Raw genomic sequence first — 20,003 nt, 5'->3', positions numbered from 1 at the left:
CTAGCAAGGTAAAGAATTCAATCTTACATATATCTGTGTGTATATATATATATATGTGTGTGTGTGTGTGTGTATTTTTTTTTGAAAAGGGAGGTATATTTTCATATCTTTTTGAGTAATCATGGATAGTTTTTACTACACCAAAACTTGACATTGTGGTAGTTTCTTAAGTGTAGTTGTAAAGTGGAATCTGAAATCCTATCAGTAAAGTTTTTGCATTGTTACATTAAAAATTCATTGGTCTATCTAGCAGTTTGTATAGCTCTTTTACCTATGTATGATTTTGTAGTGTCACACATTTTTCATTTAGAAAATTACCAGTTCAGTGAGTTATGTAGCTTGTCAAATGTTGAAACAATTCATTATGCAACTTAAGAAAAAAATCTCATCAGACAGTTCTTAAAAATGATGGGAAGGGGCGCCTGGGTGGCGCAGTCAGTTAAGCGTCCGACTTCAGCCAGGTCACGATCTCGCGGTCCGTGAGTTCGAGCCCCGCGTCGGGCTCTGGGCTGATGGCTCAGAGCCTGGAGCCTGTTTCCGATTCTGTGTCTCCCTCTCTCTCTGTCCCTCCCCCGTTCATGCTCTGTCTCTCTCTGTCCCAAAAATAAATAAACGTTGAAAAAAAAAAAATTAAAAAAAAAAAAAAATGATGGGAAGCTGTTGTGCTCATGATAGAAAATGTAAGTTTTTCAAAATTCTAATTTTTGTATGAAAGTTCAGATTTCATCATTAGCAAGAGATATTGTCAGGTATTTTCTCTGAGATTATCAGCCTTTCTTGTTCATTTTCAATAAAATGTCTGCCAAATGCTCTAGTCTGAATGACCGCAGGTTGTAAGTCATTCTTTTAAATACAAATGTTATTCCATGAAAAAAGAAGTTAGTTTAGCATGCAACTCAATCTTGCAGTGCTTTCCACAAGGTAACATGCACTTTAATATGGCATAAAAGTACTTTATGCACACTTCTCATAATATTAAAAAAATTACCTGAACAAGTTGAGATTCAATATAATCAGTTGTTTCATCAAGGTCATTTTGAAATGAAACTGACTTTTCAAAAAGTTTACTCTGAATATGTGGTGGTGAAGAATGCAATGTACATGTGGGTACCATCGCCTCATGTCCTGCCAAGGCCACTGACAGTTTTACCCATCACTGCATTTACACCATCTGTGCAAATATCAACCCAATGAAAAAGTCTGTTAAAATAAAAATTCATTGATCTAGCTCACACTTTGGATCTTTACCAATGGGTATTATTATTATTATTATTATTATTATTATTACTTTGAATTTGTACACCTCCTTAAGAGGTCCTAGGACCCCTAGTAGTTCACAGACCACACTTGGAGAAACACTGCCCTTAAACAATTATTACCTGAAAGAGCTATTTAATGTTCTCTCAAGTATATGTATCATCATTTAACCATTTTCCTATTATTAGACATTTAGGTTGTATCTAATGTTTCATTATTACCAATAATTTGTGATGAGCCTCTTTGTGTATAAATCTTTGTCTTCCTCTCTATTTCTTAAAGATTGACTCCTAATAATTTTACTAGGTCAGGAAAGATTCTCAGAGTGTGCTATCAAACACATTTCCACAGGAACCCCAGCTCTGCATCTGGTTCGCATTAGGCAGCTGTGAATGTGCTAACACTGCACTCGGATGAGGAGAAGCTGAGTAGAGACTACCTCACATTAGCAGCATGGGGTCTCCTTAAGGTTAAGCTACAGGAACCTGGGTCAGCTTTATTCATACTAATTGTGTCCATATTCCTGGGCACGTTCCCATTTAGGCACTCTGCCACAGCAAGATCGCGTTGAACAGTGACAGGTTTTGTAGTCAGTGATACTTATTTCCTGCCTGAAAAGAGTAGGAGAAAAATATGGCAGCTGCTGTATCATGTGAATGAGTTTAGCAAAATTCAGTGTCCCAGTTGTTTGGTTTTGTGACCCCAGATGATTAATCCTTTCCTCTCCTTTTTGTGGCATTTCTGGTTATGTTTGCAAACCCAATTCTTTCTGAACTTTTTCACCCAAACATTTGGTTCAGCTTGTTCCTTAAAGAGTTGGAAATGAAAACTTGAGGTCACAGACATTCCCCCCTAATTTATTCCTGCTTTTTTAAAATTGGCTTGGTTCTTCTTTTTCCTTTTTTCCCTCCTAGTTTGTCTTCTTAAAAAAAAAGTCAATATATTGCTAGAAATAGAGACTATTATATCGCTGATATTTCCATTTGCCACACTTCATGATTTTTTTTCTTTAGCAGTAATCGGATTATATAGTATTTTATAGACGTATACTTTCAATAAAAAAGTTGATTTAACAGACTCTAACTTATTCTTATAATGCCTCATGGTGTCATGTGTTTTCATTCTACCAATAGATTCTTATAACACATTTAATGTTTGCTCTATAATTACCTACAACAAAAGTAATCTCAGTGTTGACTTTTTTTGGTAATAAATACAAACATATGAAAATGCTCCCCCAAATCAAATTCTCTGAGACACTGTAGTGCTTCAAGGATTCCATAAAATTCAGCCCCCTCCTTGCTACCACCTTCTTCTAGATAGTTTTTACTGAAGCACAAGTTGGTGTTCTCGCCTAGACAATTTTTACTGAAGCACATTTTGGCATTCAGTATGATTATTTTGAAAAATATCAACTGAAACAACCTAGTAAAACCCATTATGTCCTCTCTTAAATAATGTTGTGGGGACTTGTTACTCTTTTAGCCTAGATTACACCAAGAAGATACACAGATATTTACATCTTTTCTCCTGAGTTAGAGATGTGCTACTTAAGTACCTGGTCTGTTTCTTCTTGAAAGTACTACCTGTGTAGCTGATTGTCCTGTTTAAGTTTAAATTTAAATAATTTTAAGAAGAATCTGAAAGTCAAAGTTGTATCCTTCAGTTAGTAAATATATTGACTCTCATGATATCCATTTCATGTACTGTCCATCTCCTCACCTCTGGCTCTATTTTCCAGTTATCAGAATTCCTTTCTTCAACTTCCTATGTACTTCTTACTTATTTTACATTCTTCTATTGCACTTATGTTTGCAAACTGCAAGGAAAATATGTCCTTACTACAAAAAGAACAAAATAAGGTCTAAATTTTATAATTTGTAATAATTCTCCTTAAAAACAGTTTATTCAAACTGGCTAAAATTTGAACTGGAAATGAACAGACAGCAGGTATAAAATAAAACTTGTTTAAGGCTTTGAGAGAAAAAAAAAGATGATATATGTGAATCATATGGCACTGACAACTGCATAGGAAACACACTACATCAGTCTAAAATCAGGAAGCAAAAAAAATTATCATTCATTAATCTGCATGATGGGACAGAGAAAAAAATTAGTGGTACCCAAATTAAGAAACAAGTATTTCTTTAAAAAGATCTCTTCTTGACAGAGAGAAATGTGTTTAATGAAATTAAAAACAGATGATTAAGGGGTGCCTGGGTGGTTCAGACAGTTAGGCATCCAACTTTGGTTCACGTCATGATCTCATGATTTGTGGGTTCAGGCCCCGTGTCGGGCTCTGTGCTGACAGCTCAGAGCCTGGAGCCTGCTTCAGTTTCTGTGTCTCCCTCTCTCTCTGCCCCTACTCCACTCACATTCTGTCGCTCTTGCTTTCAAAAATAATGAATATTTAAAAAAATAGATGAATAAAAGTGGTAACCCAGAAATACTTTATTTTATTAAGATTTTATATTTTCCTTTTACCTGAAGATTAGCACACTCAGAAAGGCTGAGGCATACTAACAAAGTCTTAAGACTGGGAACATTTGGAAAAACCAAATTAAATAGTTTTAAATGACAGAGGTGGAAACAGGAAGAGCAGAATTGAGATTTACCTCCGTGGGACACCACAGATTCACCATTCATCAGACTAAGCAAAATTTAACATGATAGGCATGATTCCCAGAATAAATGAATTCTATTTCAATCTCTTAAATGACTGTATTTCATAATTGAGATGGATCCTTTTTTTAAAAAAAGGTCCCATGTACTTTTATGGTTAGAAAACATTTTTCCCCAGCAGTAGCAAATCAAATACTTCATAGCCTGGAAATTTATTTCAAGATCCTTGTATTTATACATGGATATTTCATACCTCTCATTTTTCAGAGATACATATGACATATGAGGAACTCAGACCTGTATTTTTCAAATACTTTAATACGAGTTATTTGTACCAAATTAGTTTTTCTCTAATCATATGACTGTTTCAGTTTCTATGTCCTAGAAAGAGATAGAAGGTCCACACCTATTCTTTTCCTCTCATCTTCAGGGAAGCCCCCAAATTACTCCTCTGGGCTGGCCCTTAATGAACTGAAAAACGAATGCAAAGAGAGGGCAAAAATAGGCTCCTGGCTCACTTAAAGTCTTGGGCTAAGTGGAAGGCTCCATGACAACAATAGTAAAAATGATTACCTTTTCTCTCTGGGTATTGATGAAGTGTATTGTTGGGAGTGGACATGAGGGAACAGAACAGAGAGCAGGTTAGTGGATTTTGTTCCATCATCATTAATGCTTTGGAGTATATGCATTCACTAAGTTATTCTTTCTATAAATATTCAGTTGATTCCTACTGCACTAGGTACTGTGATAGAAGAGTAAACCAGACAAGACTTTATCCACCAGAACACTTGTGGTTTAGTAGAAGAGTCTCACCTGCCCTATCTGTAAAATAGGTGTGAACAAGATGACTGCAAAGGTCTTGCTAGCTCTTAAAATTAGTAAATTGATATATTTTTTAAAAAGTATTACACTGATTATTATTACTAATTTGATACTTCCTTATTATTTTTATTTATCCCAATGCCCATTCATTGAAATCAGGCTTTGAGGTCAGGAGAAAGAAGCAGGAAACTTAAAAGAAAGATACAGATACAAAAGGAGGGAAGAGTAAGAAAAAAAGGTAAAGAGAATAGCACTCAACTATTACTGGGCACCTTCTTGTGGTAGGCACTGTGCAGACATGTAATTTCATCTGAGAGACAGAAGTCCAGTAGCTGCCACACTCCAAAAAAAGTTCTAGAGGCAGGAACCATATACTGAACAACTCTGTAAGTCCAGGAACTAACACGGTATTTTAGTACATAGTATGTGTCCTAGAATTATTGGGCATGTTTAAATAAATATAAAATATAAACAACATCATCAACATTCTATCACTTGAACATCTTTAGAAATGAGTCATCACTTTGTAGAGCATAATTTTCCTTCAGGCACTTAACTCAGAATGATCATTTCTTGTATTTTAGAATATTCTTCGACATTTTGAAACAATATATACAAATAATTTCATTAGTGGAAGAATGAGAACAGAACACACACAAAGAGCAATATATTTGGTAAATAAATTATGTTTATTCCTTCAAATCACCTTGATAGCTGCATTACCTCAATTTCAGAGACAATAGTTCTCCATACTTTTTAGCATAGAGGTTTGTACAACAGAGTTTTATGATACTATCCACATATATGTAACAGGAATCATCATGCATTGCCGTCTCAAATGATATTTCCTTTTACTTTTGTAATTTGTACTAAATTTTTGAGCTCATTTTCCTCTATGCATTTTCTAAGCCTTTTTTTTTAATATGAGAAAAAAACTGTGACAGTTTGTTCCCATGAGATAGTAGTGGGGACTAAGGTGTTTGATTGATTAGGCTAAAAGGCTGACTAGTTTGTCAGACACACAAATGACATACTAGTAGCTTAGAGAAAAACAGTCTGTTGTTAATAAAAAGAAATTAACCTGCTGATAGTCAAAAATAGCAATTAATTTAGTAATATAAGACACTCCCAATAAAACTAATTATAAAAGTGGATTACAATTACTAATTAATAAACTTCTGATGTGTGTAAACAGATGTTCATTTTGAAACATGGACTTTTCAGCAGAAACACCTTAGGCACTGTCTTTCCTATCATTTTCCTGACAACCATTCTTCAACATTCAGAGTGATACTTAATCTCACTGTCACCTTTACTTTCAACCTACATAAAGGTTACTACTCACTTACCGAGTCTAAAGATGGTCACATTAAGTGACAGTCAGATTCTACCATAACACTATGCAAACACTGCCATAATAATCTTTCTACTACAGTATCATTACAATTTAGTTTTATATTATTAAAGGTTTTATAGCCCCAAGAAGCTAGAGATAAATGTATTTATCAATAAGAAACTTTAAACAGAGAAATTAGACAAAATAATTGGAAAGGAAAATATTTACCTATCTCTATTTACAAATGACATGATCATAGAGAATCCTAAAGAATCCAAAAAAAGAAAGCACCTAAAGCAAATAAATGAAATCAGCAATGTTGCAAGATACAAATTCAAAACACAGAATCAGCTGTGCTCCTAAACCAGCAACGAAAAAGCAGAAAAAGAAATTAAGAAAGCAATCCCATTGACAATGACATATAAAAGAATAAAATACCTGGGAATAAATCTAACCAGGGAAGTGAAAAATTTCTACACTTAAAATTACAAAGCATTACCAAAAGAAATTAAAGAAAACTTAAATAAATAGAAAGACATCTCCAATTCACAGAAAGACTTAATATTGTCAAGATGTCAATGCTACCCAAAGTGATCTACAGATTGAACATAATCTCCAACAACCTTTCTTTGCAGAAATGGAAAACTGATCCTCAAATTCATCTGGAATTGTAAGGGCACCAAAGAATCATAACAGTCTTGATATAGGACAAAGTTGGAGAACTCACACTTTCTGATTTCAAAACTTACCACAAAGCAAGCGAGCAAGCAAGCAAACAAACAAACAAACAAACAAACCTTACCACACAGCTACAGCAAACAAAATACTTGGTATTGGCAAGTGAATATACATATAGATCAATGGACTAAAAATAAGAAGACAAATGTAAACCAAGCCCATTCAATCGGGAAAGAACAGTCTCTTCAACAAATGGTTCTGGGACAGCTGGATTGCTACATGCAAAAGAATGGAGTTAAACCCCTACCTCACACCACACAAAAAAGTAACACAAAATGGATGTAAGACCTAAATATAAGAGCTAAAACCATAAAATATTTAGAAGAATATGTAAGAGTGAATCTTCAAGACCTGGTATTTAGCAGTGCTTTTTATTTAGATATTTATTAATTCATTCATTCAAACATAATTATACAGTGCTATATTAATTTCAGGTGTACAACATAATGATTCAGCAATTCTATGCATTTCTCAGTGTTCGCCAAGATAAGCATACTCTTATTCCCCTTTTATCTATCTATCCCCTCACTCACCTCCCCTCTAGTAACTACCAGTTTTTTCTCTGTCTTTAAGAGTCTGGGTTTTTTGTCTTTTTTTTTTTTTTTTTTTTCATTTTGTTTCTTAAATTCCACATATGAGTAAAATGATATGGTATTTCTCTTTGTCTAACTTATTTCACTTAGCCTTATACTTTTTAGGTCCCACATGGCTGCAAATAGCAAGATTTCATCCCCCCTTTTTAAAATATTTCATTCTTTTCTTTTATGGCTGTGTTACTCCAATATATGTGTAACACACACACACATTACTTCTTTATCTATGTATAGACACTTGTGTAGCTTCCATATCTTGGTTATTAGAAATTATGCTGAAATAAACATAGGGTGCATATATCTTTCTGAATTAGTGTTTTTGTTTTCTTTGGGTAAATACCCAGTAGTGGAATTACTGGATCATATAGTAATTCCATTTTTTTTTAAGTGTTTTCAGGAACATCCATACTGTTTTCCCACAGTGGCTATCCCAATCTTCATTTCCATCAAGAGTGCACAAAGTTTCCTTTTTCCCCACATCCTTTCCAACAATTGCTATTTCTTTTTATTTTAGCCATCCTGACAAGTTTGAGGTATTATCTCACTGTGGTTTTAATTTGCATCTCCCTGGTTATGTGATAGAGACCTGACACCATAAAAGTCCCAGAAGAAAACACAGGCAGTAATTTCTTTGACATTAGCCACAGAAACATTTTTCTAGATGTGTCTCCTCCAGCAAGGGAAACAAAAACAAAATTAAGCTGTTGAGCCTATACCAAAATAAAAAGCTTTTTGCATAGCGAAGGAAACCATCAACAAAACAAAAAAACAACCTACTGATTGGGAAGATATTTGCAAATGATATGATCTGACAAGGGGTTAATACCCAAAATATATAAAGAACTTATACAACTCAACATCCAAAAATCAACCCAATTAAAAAATGGTTAGAGAACATGAATAAACATTTTTTCATTTTTTTTTAATTTTTTTTTAACGTTTTATTTATTTTTGAGACAGAGAGAGACAGAGCATGAATGGGGGAGGGGCAGAGAGAGAGGGAGAAACAGAATCAGAAGCAGGCTCCAGGCTCTGAGCCATCAGCCCAGAGCCTGACCCGGGGCTCGAACTCATGGACCGTGAGATCGTGACCTGAGCCGAAGTCGGACGCCCAACCGACTGAGCCACCCAGGCGCCCCAATAAACATTTTTTCAAAGAAGACGTACAGATGATCAACAGACACATGAAAAGATAGCAATGTATTCTTAGGTATGACACCAAAGCCCAAGAAACAAACAAACAAACAAAGATAAACTGGACTTCATCATAAACTTTCATATATCAAAGGACACTATCCAAAAAGTCAAAGAACACCCTACAGAAGAAAATATTTGAAATCATACATCTGATAATAGTTTAATATCCAGAATATGTATCAACTCCTACAACTCAATAACAGAGAAATACAACCTGATTAAAAGAAGCAGACTTTTATAGACATTTCTTCAGTAAAGATATACAAATGCAAACATACAAATGAAAAGATATATAACTTAAATGGGGACTCAAACATTTTTTTGCCAACATTTGTAACATCATTCACGATAACCAAAAGGTGAAAACAACTCAAGTGTCTATCATCTGATGAATGAGTAAACAAAGTACAACATATGCACACAATGGAATATTATTCGACCATAAAAATCACTGAAGTTTATATACATGCTACGATATGGGTGGATCGTGAAAACATTATACCAAGTGAAATAAGCAGACACAAAAAGGTAACTATTATAAAGATTGTATTTATGCAAAGTACCTACAATAGGCAAATTCATAGAGACAGAAAGTAAAGCAGGGGTAAAGAAGGAAAAGGGAGGGGCGCCTGGGTGGCGCAGTCGGTTGAGCGTCCGACTTCAGCCAGGTCACGATCTCGCGGTCCGTGAGTTCGAGCCCCGCGTCAGGCTCTGGGCTGATGGCTCGGAGCCTGGAGCCTGTTTCCGATTCTGTGTCTCCCTCTCTCTCTGCCCCTCCCCCGTTCATGCTCTGTCTCTCTCTGTCCCAAAAATAAATAAACGTTGAAAAAAAAAAATTTAATAAAAAAAAAAAAAGAAGGAAAAGGGGCTGGAAGAAAAGGAGAATGGGAAATCATGGTTTAATCGTTAGAAAATTTCTATTTCTGGTGATGAAAACATTTTGTGAGTAGAAGTGATGGTTGCATAACACTATGAATATAATGAATGCCATTGAATTATACACTGAAAAATGGTAAAATGTCAAGTTTTATGTTATATATATATGTGTATATACATACATATACATATATGTACATACACAGGTATGTACATATATATACACACACACCACAGTGTTTAAAATTAATAATAAAATTTTAAGAAACATTTAATTACATGTTCATATGTGTACATGTTCATATGTGTTCATAATAAAGCTGTTAATAAATACATATAATAAACATTTATCTCAAAGTCATGTTTAATGGATGTAACATAGATGAGTTTTTGGTTTTAGTTTTTCTTCATTGACCATTTACAATAATTTCAGATACCTATGATAAACACTTCCGTGTTTTTTTTTAATTTTTTAACATTTATTTTTATTTTTGAGAGAGAGCATGGGCAGGGGCAGGGCAGTGAGAGAGAGACACACACAGAATCTGAAGCAGGCTCCAGGCTCTGAGCTGTGAGCACAGAGCACAATGTAGGGTTTGAACCCACGAACCACCAGATCATGACCGGAGCTGAAATCAGATGTTTAACCAACTGAGCCACCCAGGTGCCCCAATACTTCCATGTTTTTAATCAACATTAAAACAATTTTGTTAGTTAATAAGCCATGAAGTGAATTCCTTTAGAGTTATACATATGCTCACTAAATTTAAAGTGGAAATTTCCATCAGAATTATGCTAGTTCTACACTGACATCTCTCTTTAGCCCACTCAAAATGCCACTGTATACAGTGTCTGTACATATTGGATACAGAAGCTTAATAATAATTTAAGTCAATGAAAGATTAAGTTATAGATGGAAAACTCATGTGATCCATGCTACCTTTTCTCTCTACTCTGAAATTCTAAGTCAATTCCTTGCTGATTCCTGAAGGTGGTGAGATTCTTTGAAACCTCAACTTTATTAGAGCCATCTGCCTATTGACAAATACAGTAAGTTAAACATAGCATATTTTAGCCTAATACAGGTTTATCACTGTACCATACAATGTTAGAAATGGCAGAAAACTTGATAATCAAACATTTTGTTTTCCTCATTTTAACTTCTATCATTTCTATCATTTTTTTCAATATATGAAGTTTATTGTCAAATTGGTTTCCATACAACACCCAGTGCTCATCCCAAAAGGTGCCCTCCTCAATACCCATCACCCACCCTCCCCTCCCTCCCACCCCCCCATCAACCCTCAATTTGTTCTCAGTTTTTAAGAGTCTCTTATGCTTTGGCTCTCTCCCACTCTAACCTCTTTTTTTTTTTTTTCCTTCCCCTCCCCCATGGGTTTCTGTTAAGTTTCTCAGGATCCACATAAGAGTGAAACCATATGGTATCTGTCTTTCTCTGTATGGCTTATTTCACTTAGCGTCACACTCTCCAGTTCCATCCATGTTGCTACAAAGGGCCATATTTCATTCTTTCTCATTGCCACGTAGTACTCCATTGTGTATATAAACCACAATAAACTCAAAATGGATAAAGGACCTGAATGTGAGACAGGAAACCCTCAAAACCCTAGAGGAGAAAGCAGGAAAAGACCTCTCTGACCTCAGCCATAGCAATTTCTTACTTGACACATCCCCAAAGGCAAGGGAATCATTTCTTTCATTTTAAGATTTCCTCATTTCTATCATTTTAAGTAAAATTATGTTTGAATATCAAACATAGATAACTGATACAGATGGAAAATTATAGTACTTAAAATAGTAAACGTATGGAGTTGACACTAGCTAGTAATTTACTTAATGGAACCTCTATGGATGATGGGTAATATTTTACCCTATAAACAGGAAAGCTATTAAGAATTAAGCCTAACAATTCAGAAGTTTCTAATGTTGGGAGACATAGCTTTGATGTGGGAAAAACAGTCGTCTGTGGTTGCTGATAAACATAATTTAAAGTAGGAAGCATTTACCATTGCTCACATACTACTCATACTGTGACCCTTTCCTCTTTTACTACAACTTCACATCCTTAAGTATTACCTTTTTTTCTTTGTGGTCACCCAATCCCCAAAGGCTAGGCACCTATAGTTGTTTTTTGTTTTTTGTTTTTTTTTTTGTTTTTTTTGTTTTTTTTTTTGCTTTTGTCATTTTAAGAGAACATTAGTTAAGACCTAAAATTCTCTCAGAAGTAGCTCCCATAGCTGAATTTAACAGGACTGGAAGATTGATCATTTTACCTTCCTTCTGCCTGCCAATCTTGGTATAGGTCACCTGGGGTCCCAGCAAAGCCAAAAATAATTGTCTCACATCAAGATCTTTTGTGTTGCCTGTTCCTCACTTCTATCCAATTGACTTCCAAGCCTATTCCTTCAGTTCCCGGTTGTCTGCCTGGCTTTTGGATCATCTGTCCTGTCTAACCCTATGGTTTAGGTTTCCTCTTGCTTCCTGATTCCATGCCTGATTTCAGCTGAGATTAATTTTTCTGAGCTGTGCTGAGCTGTGTCTGCAGTTGTCTGATCTTTATCTAGTTTCTAATTTCCATTTTGTTTTGTTACTCCCTACCCCCATGTTCTCTCTCTCCAGCCTTTGTTTTGGCATCTTGAAACTTCTCTTCAACTCCCTACCCAGTCTCAACTCTAAAAGCAGCCCTGCTGAGGCCTGTGCCTAACTACATCACTTACTGAGCTTGCTACTCTGAGAACTTTGATTTACAAGTCTTGGACGAGGGAAAGGCAAAGAATCAAATACCATGTATTCAACCTAACTGTAGCAACTCATAAGTATTCACTTGATACAGTTAAGGAATTAACAGATACTTGTTGCCTCACTATTTAATAGTGTCTCTATGATTTCTTTCAAATAATAATCCACAAATATGGATGGTATATATGTCCCTATGCATTGATAGCCACAGACACAATAAGTGTGAACTGGTTAAGCTATTGAATATTTAAGCCAATTGTATAGAAATAGTGGAAATGAGGAAGCTTTGAAGACTGAATCCACAGGAGAAATGTATTGCCAATAAACACTATTACCCAGATTAGGCTGCTGGACTCACTAATACTGTCATTTCTTAGAAGAGGATTATGTGGTTTGGTAAATGACAATAAGAGGTTATAACTCTGACAATTTCTTTTGAAAAAACAAATGATAAGACTTTCGTCTTCATAACCTTTTCCCTTAGGATTTACAGGTATATTATTGACAGACTTATTGCCATTATACCCTGACTAGGCAAAAATATTCATACACACACACACACACACACACACACACACACACATATTTATATATGTTTGTTTTTTCCCTCCTGGCCTTCAAGACACTGGCAAGTATCCTACAATTGGTCTTCCATTCTCCATTGTGTGTGTGTGTGTGTGTGTGTGTATGCCATGTATGGGATCTTTCCAGAAATTTTTAATGAAGTATCTTTAGTTATCTGGTTATATTTTTTTGTTCCTGTCATGAATACATTTTTTATTCCAGTTGTGGCCAACTATTCCAGGGCTTGTTGTCTTCTAATAAGTCTATTGACCCTTAAGTAATTAAGAATATATTGGGGCGCCTGGGTGGCGCAGTCGGTTAAGCGTCCGACTTCAGCCAGGTCACGATCTCGCGGTCCGGGAGTTTGAGCCCCGCGTCAGGCTCTGGGCTGATGGCTCAGAGCCTGGAGCCTGTTTCCGATTCTGTGTCTCCCTCTCTCTCTGCCCCTCCCCCATTCATGCTCTGTCTCTCTCTGTCCCAAAAATAAATAAACGTTGAAAAAAAAAAAATTAAAAAAAAAAAAAGAATATAAAGAAAGTGATCATTAGGAGTGCAGTTAATCAGAGTAAATTAAGCAGACCTAGACCACTATGTGAGATTATCAAGGACATTATCAAACACATATTTCTTATGATTCATTAAAGAAAAAACACTAACATTAAAAACTCTTCAAAACACTCAGATTGGCATTTACTATTTAAAATGTTAAACACTGATTCATTGCTATAGGTCTTTGTAACAGACACTGTCATGAAAAATAGTCCTCAGGATTTGGTGGTTTGGTACTTTTGAAGTCTGAGGTGGCCTTTCCGTATAGGCAGCACTTTTTAATGTTGTATCCTTTGTATTACTTGAGTAACATTTTAAGAAATCAACTTTAATACTGATTTATGCCACTTTTTATTTGCCTGTGTTTATTTGGATCTAAATATCCAGAGTTCAAATTACATTTGCTTTCAAGAATGTGGTTGCCTTGGTGTCCTTAAAAAAAAAAAAGAGAAAAAGAAAAAAAAGAACTTTACTTATGATAATACATTCATAAAAATAAGTATGCTGTTTAGACAATGTGTCTCTCAAATATGTCTATCAGATAATAACCTGAAAAAGGACGGTGCTACATTTAATACTTCTTCTTCTTCTTCTTTTCTGTTAATGGCCCTGTGTGCTTTAAGGAAAACTAAAGCAAGTGTTAACCAAGCATTTGTTAATCCAGTTTATGGGAACTGGAGGGACCCAGAGAAAACGGAGGTAAGTGCTAATGGTGAACTGTATTGTTTCAGAAGCAGAAACACACACACACAGGGTCATCTGGACAGGTTTCCACATCATGGCTAAGAGGAATGTTTTAGCAGAGTCAGTTCATTGGAAATGGGAAGGAATTTCAGTTGCTCTAAATGTGCAGTGAGAATTTTCCATTCCAGGACAGATTCAATCTGCTTGTAAAGTCAGTTCACTGTTAAGTGGCTTTGTGGTCACTATTCATACTCAACGAGAGCTGACAAATCTGGAAAATATCAGTTTAACCCAGAGTATTAGTCAGCTACCCGTAGTAACTCTTTACTGACTTTGTATTCTGTTCCCAAAAACAAAAGGAAGGATAGCATTCTGTGCTCCCTTTAAATTTAGGTGTGAGCAGTAAAAGGCTATTACCTGATAACTCAGAAGACTAAAGGAAAAATTAAAGTGTATTACATCTTTCTTGAGCCTTTTTAGGGTCATTCCTTATTTAGTGCAATAAGTAGTCTAGAGAGAAAATGGGCAATAAAATCTTTTTCATCTCTTTAAGTAGGTAATATGAGCATTCATTTGGGTATAAAATAGGATTAGCCTGACATGTCACTTCTTATCTATGAAAACCTCCTTACATCCGATTTTAGAAATATATCTGATTCATTCTCTTGCCAAAGTGAGCATATAGAAAACAAAGTGTTGATTCCCCCCCCCCATTTTTTTTAAATGAAAATAAGCCATGAACAGTTGTTACCATTACTGAAATGAGTAACAAGGTGCCAGATCAGACAGTTTCTAGTAGTTCTGGAGAGTTGGTTAATATGGCTGAAGGTTAACACAACACTTGGCTTTTTTGTGTGTTATTTACTAATGATGTCATACATACTTTTAGCATTGTTTTGGTAGGAATGAAAACAAGAAGATATTTCACAGAGCACAGAGAGAATTAATTTGGATGGTACTTCAAGTCAATCAAGACACAGCAAAAATTAAAATGTAGCCCCTCCAATGAATAAATAAATGGATATTTAAGAGGCCTAATGTAATTTATCTTCTTGGCAAAGTAGATATGCATAACACAAAGCTACTTCATTTTTAGTAAAGGAAGGAAAATTTACTTTTTTAAAATCTTTAACATTTAGTATCTGAAAGATATAAATGATGTAAGAAATAAAATGTAGTCTTTTAAATTTAGCATTTTTATATTAACATCTTATAAACTTGTAGTAATTAAAAAGCTGCTAGGAAGGTGTTGTACATCTTTTTCTTTCTATTGAGAAATGGCTTCTCTGGCACACAGGTGGGGGTTCATATCAAAGACCCACCCTTCAAGGTGCTTTCAAGACTCTACTATGTATGCATATGAGTGCAGTCAGTGACTCTGGAGAACCTTGGAAACAATTTCCTTTTCTCTATCCTAATCAAAAACAATTCCTCTTTCACATTTTTTTCCTTTCCATTAAGAAAGGCTAGAGAAGAAATCTGTCACAGTTCTTGAACTTTGTTGCTGCTTTGATTTCTGTTGTTTCAGAAACAATGTTATTTTAAACCAAATGTACCTTTCCTGACTTTGTAACAGTGAAATTGACTTCTCCAAAATACTCCTCTAAAAACTCAGAGAACATTCTCATATCCTGATATAGAGAGAGTAGTATAATGAAATGCTGTAGATCCATCACCCAACTTCAGTAATTGCCAACCCATGGTCATTCTTGTTTCACCTCTACTGCTACCCATTCCCACTACACATCAGAGTGGTGATGGTGGCTTGCTTTTTTTTTTTTTCCTTAAGACTTTGTTTTGTTTACAGCTGTTTTAGGTTCATAGCAAAATTGAGCAGAGGACACACAGAGCTCTCATATATCCCCTCCCCCGCTTCACACACACATGGCCTACCCCATTATCAACATCGTGCACCAGAGGTGGTACATTTGTTACATAGACAAATCTGTATCTCCATATCATCCAGAGTCCATAATTTACATTAGGGCTCACTTGGTGTCAACCAGAGTATTTTTAAGCAAATCCCAGGTATCATTTAATTTCACATGTAAAGACTTCAGTTGTACCATTAAGGAATAAAGACTTTTAAAAAATATGACAATATCACATGTAAACATTTAATAACAATTCCTTGATATCATCAAATATTCAATGTTCAACTGCTGTTGTTGCTGTATTTTTAAAATCAGGATAGATATATGGTATATACATCCAAATTGACAGGTATGTTTCCTAAGACTCTTAACCTCTAGGTTCCATTTTCTTTCTCTCTCATGTTTTCTTTGTGATTTATTTGTTGAAGAAATCAAGGTGTCTGTCCTAAAAAAAACTCCACATTTTAGGTTTCCTAATATATTCTGTAAACTGTAAGTCTCTCAACTAAAAGCTGGGGTTTTTTGTTGTTGGCGGTGGTAGTGGTTTTGTATTTTTGTTTTGTTTTGTTTAACTCAACTGTGATCAATACAGCAGACTTAGAGAAACCAGCACCCTAGAAAGAGTCAAGCTTCTGGCCACTGCACTCCCCTGTCTCACCAGAGGTGAGGATAAGGCAGTCCTATGCCCCAATGGCCTTGGATACACACACCAACATTAGGCCTGTCAACAGTGCAGGCAGTGTGGACTAAAGGTACTAGGGGAGAGTCAGTAATGCTCACTTAATTCTGCATGATCTAGAAAGAGGTCTGTTATTTTAATGCCTAAAATCCTAACCTTTTCAATGTGTTTTTCTTTAGAGTTCTGTATACTCCTTCTCAAACCCGTTATATGGCACAACATCAGGATGCCTGGAGACCATATCTAATCATCTGAAATAGTACCATCAAGATCAAGTATGATCTAGGGTATGTAGTTTATAGAAAATTCTAGTCTGTGAAATCTGATGGAAACTCATCTTATGCAATAGTAGAAATAGAAGGGATTCAGAATACTAATTATTACACTTACAAATAAATTTTCTTACTGAATATATTAAATGTTTTCATGGGATCTGAATCAGAACCTTAAGTTCATTATACATCTGAATATTTTAATAAAATGTTCTAATTGATGTTCTTGTTTTCCTTTGATTTTATCATGGTCATTTAAAAAAACACAAATCAAATTGCTTTATATCCTGAATATTAAATAAGTTTTAAAATTCTTATTTATATGAGATAGAACTTAGAAACAAAAAGGTGAACTAATTCAGCATACAAGCTAGCAGGCATGGACAGATCATAGTAATCCTAATCCAGATAACCATGAGTAAAAGATATTTCTGTATCTGGAAAAAAATGTGAAATTATCATCCTAAACTTGCCTTTATTCAAATAATTATTAACACCTATCTTCATTTAAACATAAAAATAATACTGAAATATATGAGTTATGAAACTTTGGACCACAAGAAACTGAAAATCCCTACTCCTATGGTTTAAATAATGTGGCAATTATTATGCACAAAACTGGGAAATTGGGAGAACACTTCTTTTGCTTGGTTATTGCAAAAGCTCCATGCCTTTAGCAAGGACTCTGGTTATTTACAAGTTTCAGTTCATAGGCTATGTTCTCAAATTAGCTCCCTGACAGGTTAGATGATAGCTACACAAGCTGCATCACTGTTGTATTCCCAGTGAAGTTCAGAGGCAGAACAGGGCCCATTTTTTTCTTGTATCTTTTTACCAACAAAAAAACCCTTCTCAGGATGCACTCCCAGCAACAGCACTCTTATTGGCCAGGAGAGACATGGAGCCCATGCCAAGTCAACCTCTTCAAAGGTGATGAGGCCAACATGGCTGGCTGACACCCTTCACCTCTAGGCTGAGAATAGACCTATGAAGCTCACTGACAAGTATATGAAGGTAGATCCTTGAACAAAATCAGAGGACAGTTAGGATCAAGGGGACACAGCCAGGAAGTAAGCAACCATCAGCATCTGTTCTAAATAAGGTCAGTTGTATTCAGTGTAAGTTGTACTACCAACATTAGTGCCTTTTGTGAGAATACAGACTAGAAAAAATACATATTATTGTTGATCGGCCTTGCAATAGATTAATTTCAAATTTTATCCCAGTTAATTTTTTGAAGCCCATTAACTATATTCTAGTTGTGCTCTCTATGAATACCTTTTCCTAACTGCTGCTTTCCTACTGACATCACAATTTCTGGTCCTAGAAAACTTCACACAAAAGAGGATCAGTTATTCTTGTTGCTGAAGTCTGGCCTCTGGCATTGTGGGACATAAGCATTTTGGGAAGCTGCATTTATTATAGCTTAAAACTATCAGCCAGATACATTCAGGATCTTTGCCTAAACTTATAGAACAGCAGAAGGTTAAAATCTAAATATAGTTTTGTAAAGGACCTCAAGGCTACTACATGAAAAATGCAGTAGAAGTGCAATTAAAATAAAAAGATAATAGCAATGATTATCCAAATTAAATTGGCTTGTTTCACAGGAATATTGAGGGAATTCATGACCTCATATTGAGGTAGCTCCAAACTGAGGATAACAACAGAAAATCAACAGACTAGAAATGAGGGTATTCTTAGTTAAAATTATCTTCAGGTGCAAGTTATGTGCCCCTTAAAATGTTTAAATCAAACATTTTGTGAGGTCTTATAAATACATATGGCAGGGGCACCTGAGTGGCGGTTCAGTGTCTAATTCCTGATCTCAGCTCAGGTCACCATCTCTGGTTGGTGAGTTCAAGCCCTGCATGGGGGCCTGTGCTAACAACGTGGACCTGCTTGGGATTCTCTCTCTCCCTCTCTCTGCCCCTCCCCCTGATAGCTCACACACTCTCTCTCAAAGTAAATAAACATTAATAAATAAATAAATATTGCAATTCTATGAAACTTAAGGAACAAAACTGATTTTTCTTATCCAGTAGATAGAAGAGGTATGTGCTTATGTTGTTTTCATCATTTAATGTGAGATTCAGAAATAAAAAACTTATTTTTATTTGCATTGTTCTTCCTCTAACTTACTGATGTAAATACAAATCTTCCCCGTTGTGATTTTAAAAATATAAAAGAAATAAGAAAATAAAGAACAAGAAGTATAGAGAGCTCACAATTTATATAATTCAGCTTTTAAATCATGAAAAGATCTCAAATTTCACACCAGAGAATCCAATGAAACCATTTTTTTTAAGCCAGTGGATGTCAGGAGAATGGATACCAAAGAGTACTGCTGACAGATTCTTAGAGCTTTTAGTGCACAAATATTTAAGACAATATCTTGTTAACTGGATTCATGTGACCAACCTATTTCCCAAAATACACTATAAGCAGATAATAATGTTAATAACAATAGCAACAAGTGATAAGTACTGATTATCTAAAAAATACTGTTCTAAGTATTTTAACATGTTTTAACTCAGATAAATGTAAAACAGCATGCTGTTGACTATGCTAATCAGCCACATGTGGACATTTAATGTGAAATTTACATTAACTAAAATTAAATAAAATTTTAACAATGCATTTCCTCAGTTGCACTTGTCACAAGCCAAGTGCTCAATAGCCATGTGTTGCCAGTAAACACTATAATGGAAAACACTGAGAACATTTTCATCCCATAAAGTTCTCTCAGCACTGGTTTAGAACAATGTTGAAATATTTTCTTATAAACAGCACAACAGTAATCTCTATAAACCTAATAAGTGCTAAAAATATTTCCCAATATATGTATTTTAACTAGAACTGACCAATTTCTAGATTAATAAATTACAAATAAGACAAGGCATATTTATCTGTAAGCACACTAGCAAATATGTGATAAACAAGTACAGGTTAACACTGTTCTCTTGACATATAAATGTCATACATCATTCTATTATACCATTTCATCTTTGCCTATTCCTTTTTCTACATTTAGATGGTACCCTGAAGAAACTGTGTAAGAATTTGTTTTGCTCTATTAATCTTCTTGACCATCAATCATTTTTCACATATGTCACAATAAGAACTGAACATTCACACATCCTTTAAATAACTGCCTTGTGTTTAGCATGTTAAGGGCAT

General features: G+C 35.0%; 1 protein-coding gene across 2 annotated transcripts in view; it reads left to right on the top strand.

Moving 5' to 3' along the window:
* MALRD1 (MAM and LDL receptor class A domain containing 1) overlaps nt 1-17,044 on the top strand; it is a 784,828-nt gene extending 767,784 nt beyond the window's left edge. For both annotated transcript variants that reach the window (XM_086714806.1, XM_086714807.1), the window contains 2 exons: nt 13,938-14,013; nt 16,731-17,044. In XM_086714806.1, the coding sequence (XP_086570932.1) occupies nt 13,938-14,013; nt 16,731-16,811 (157 nt within the window). In that variant the 3' untranslated portion in view covers nt 16,812-17,044. The remainder of the gene's footprint in view (nt 1-13,937; nt 14,014-16,730) is intronic.
* Nucleotides 17,045-20,003: the final 2,959 nt, after the last annotated feature.

Source organism: Puma concolor, chromosome B4 (genome assembly GCF_028749965.1).
Source record: "Puma concolor isolate L17-30 chromosome B4, mPumCon1.1.hap2, whole genome shotgun sequence".
NCBI classification, from domain to species: domain Eukaryota; kingdom Metazoa; phylum Chordata; class Mammalia; order Carnivora; family Felidae; genus Puma; species Puma concolor.
This window is presented reverse-complemented; position numbering and strand designations above follow the sequence as displayed.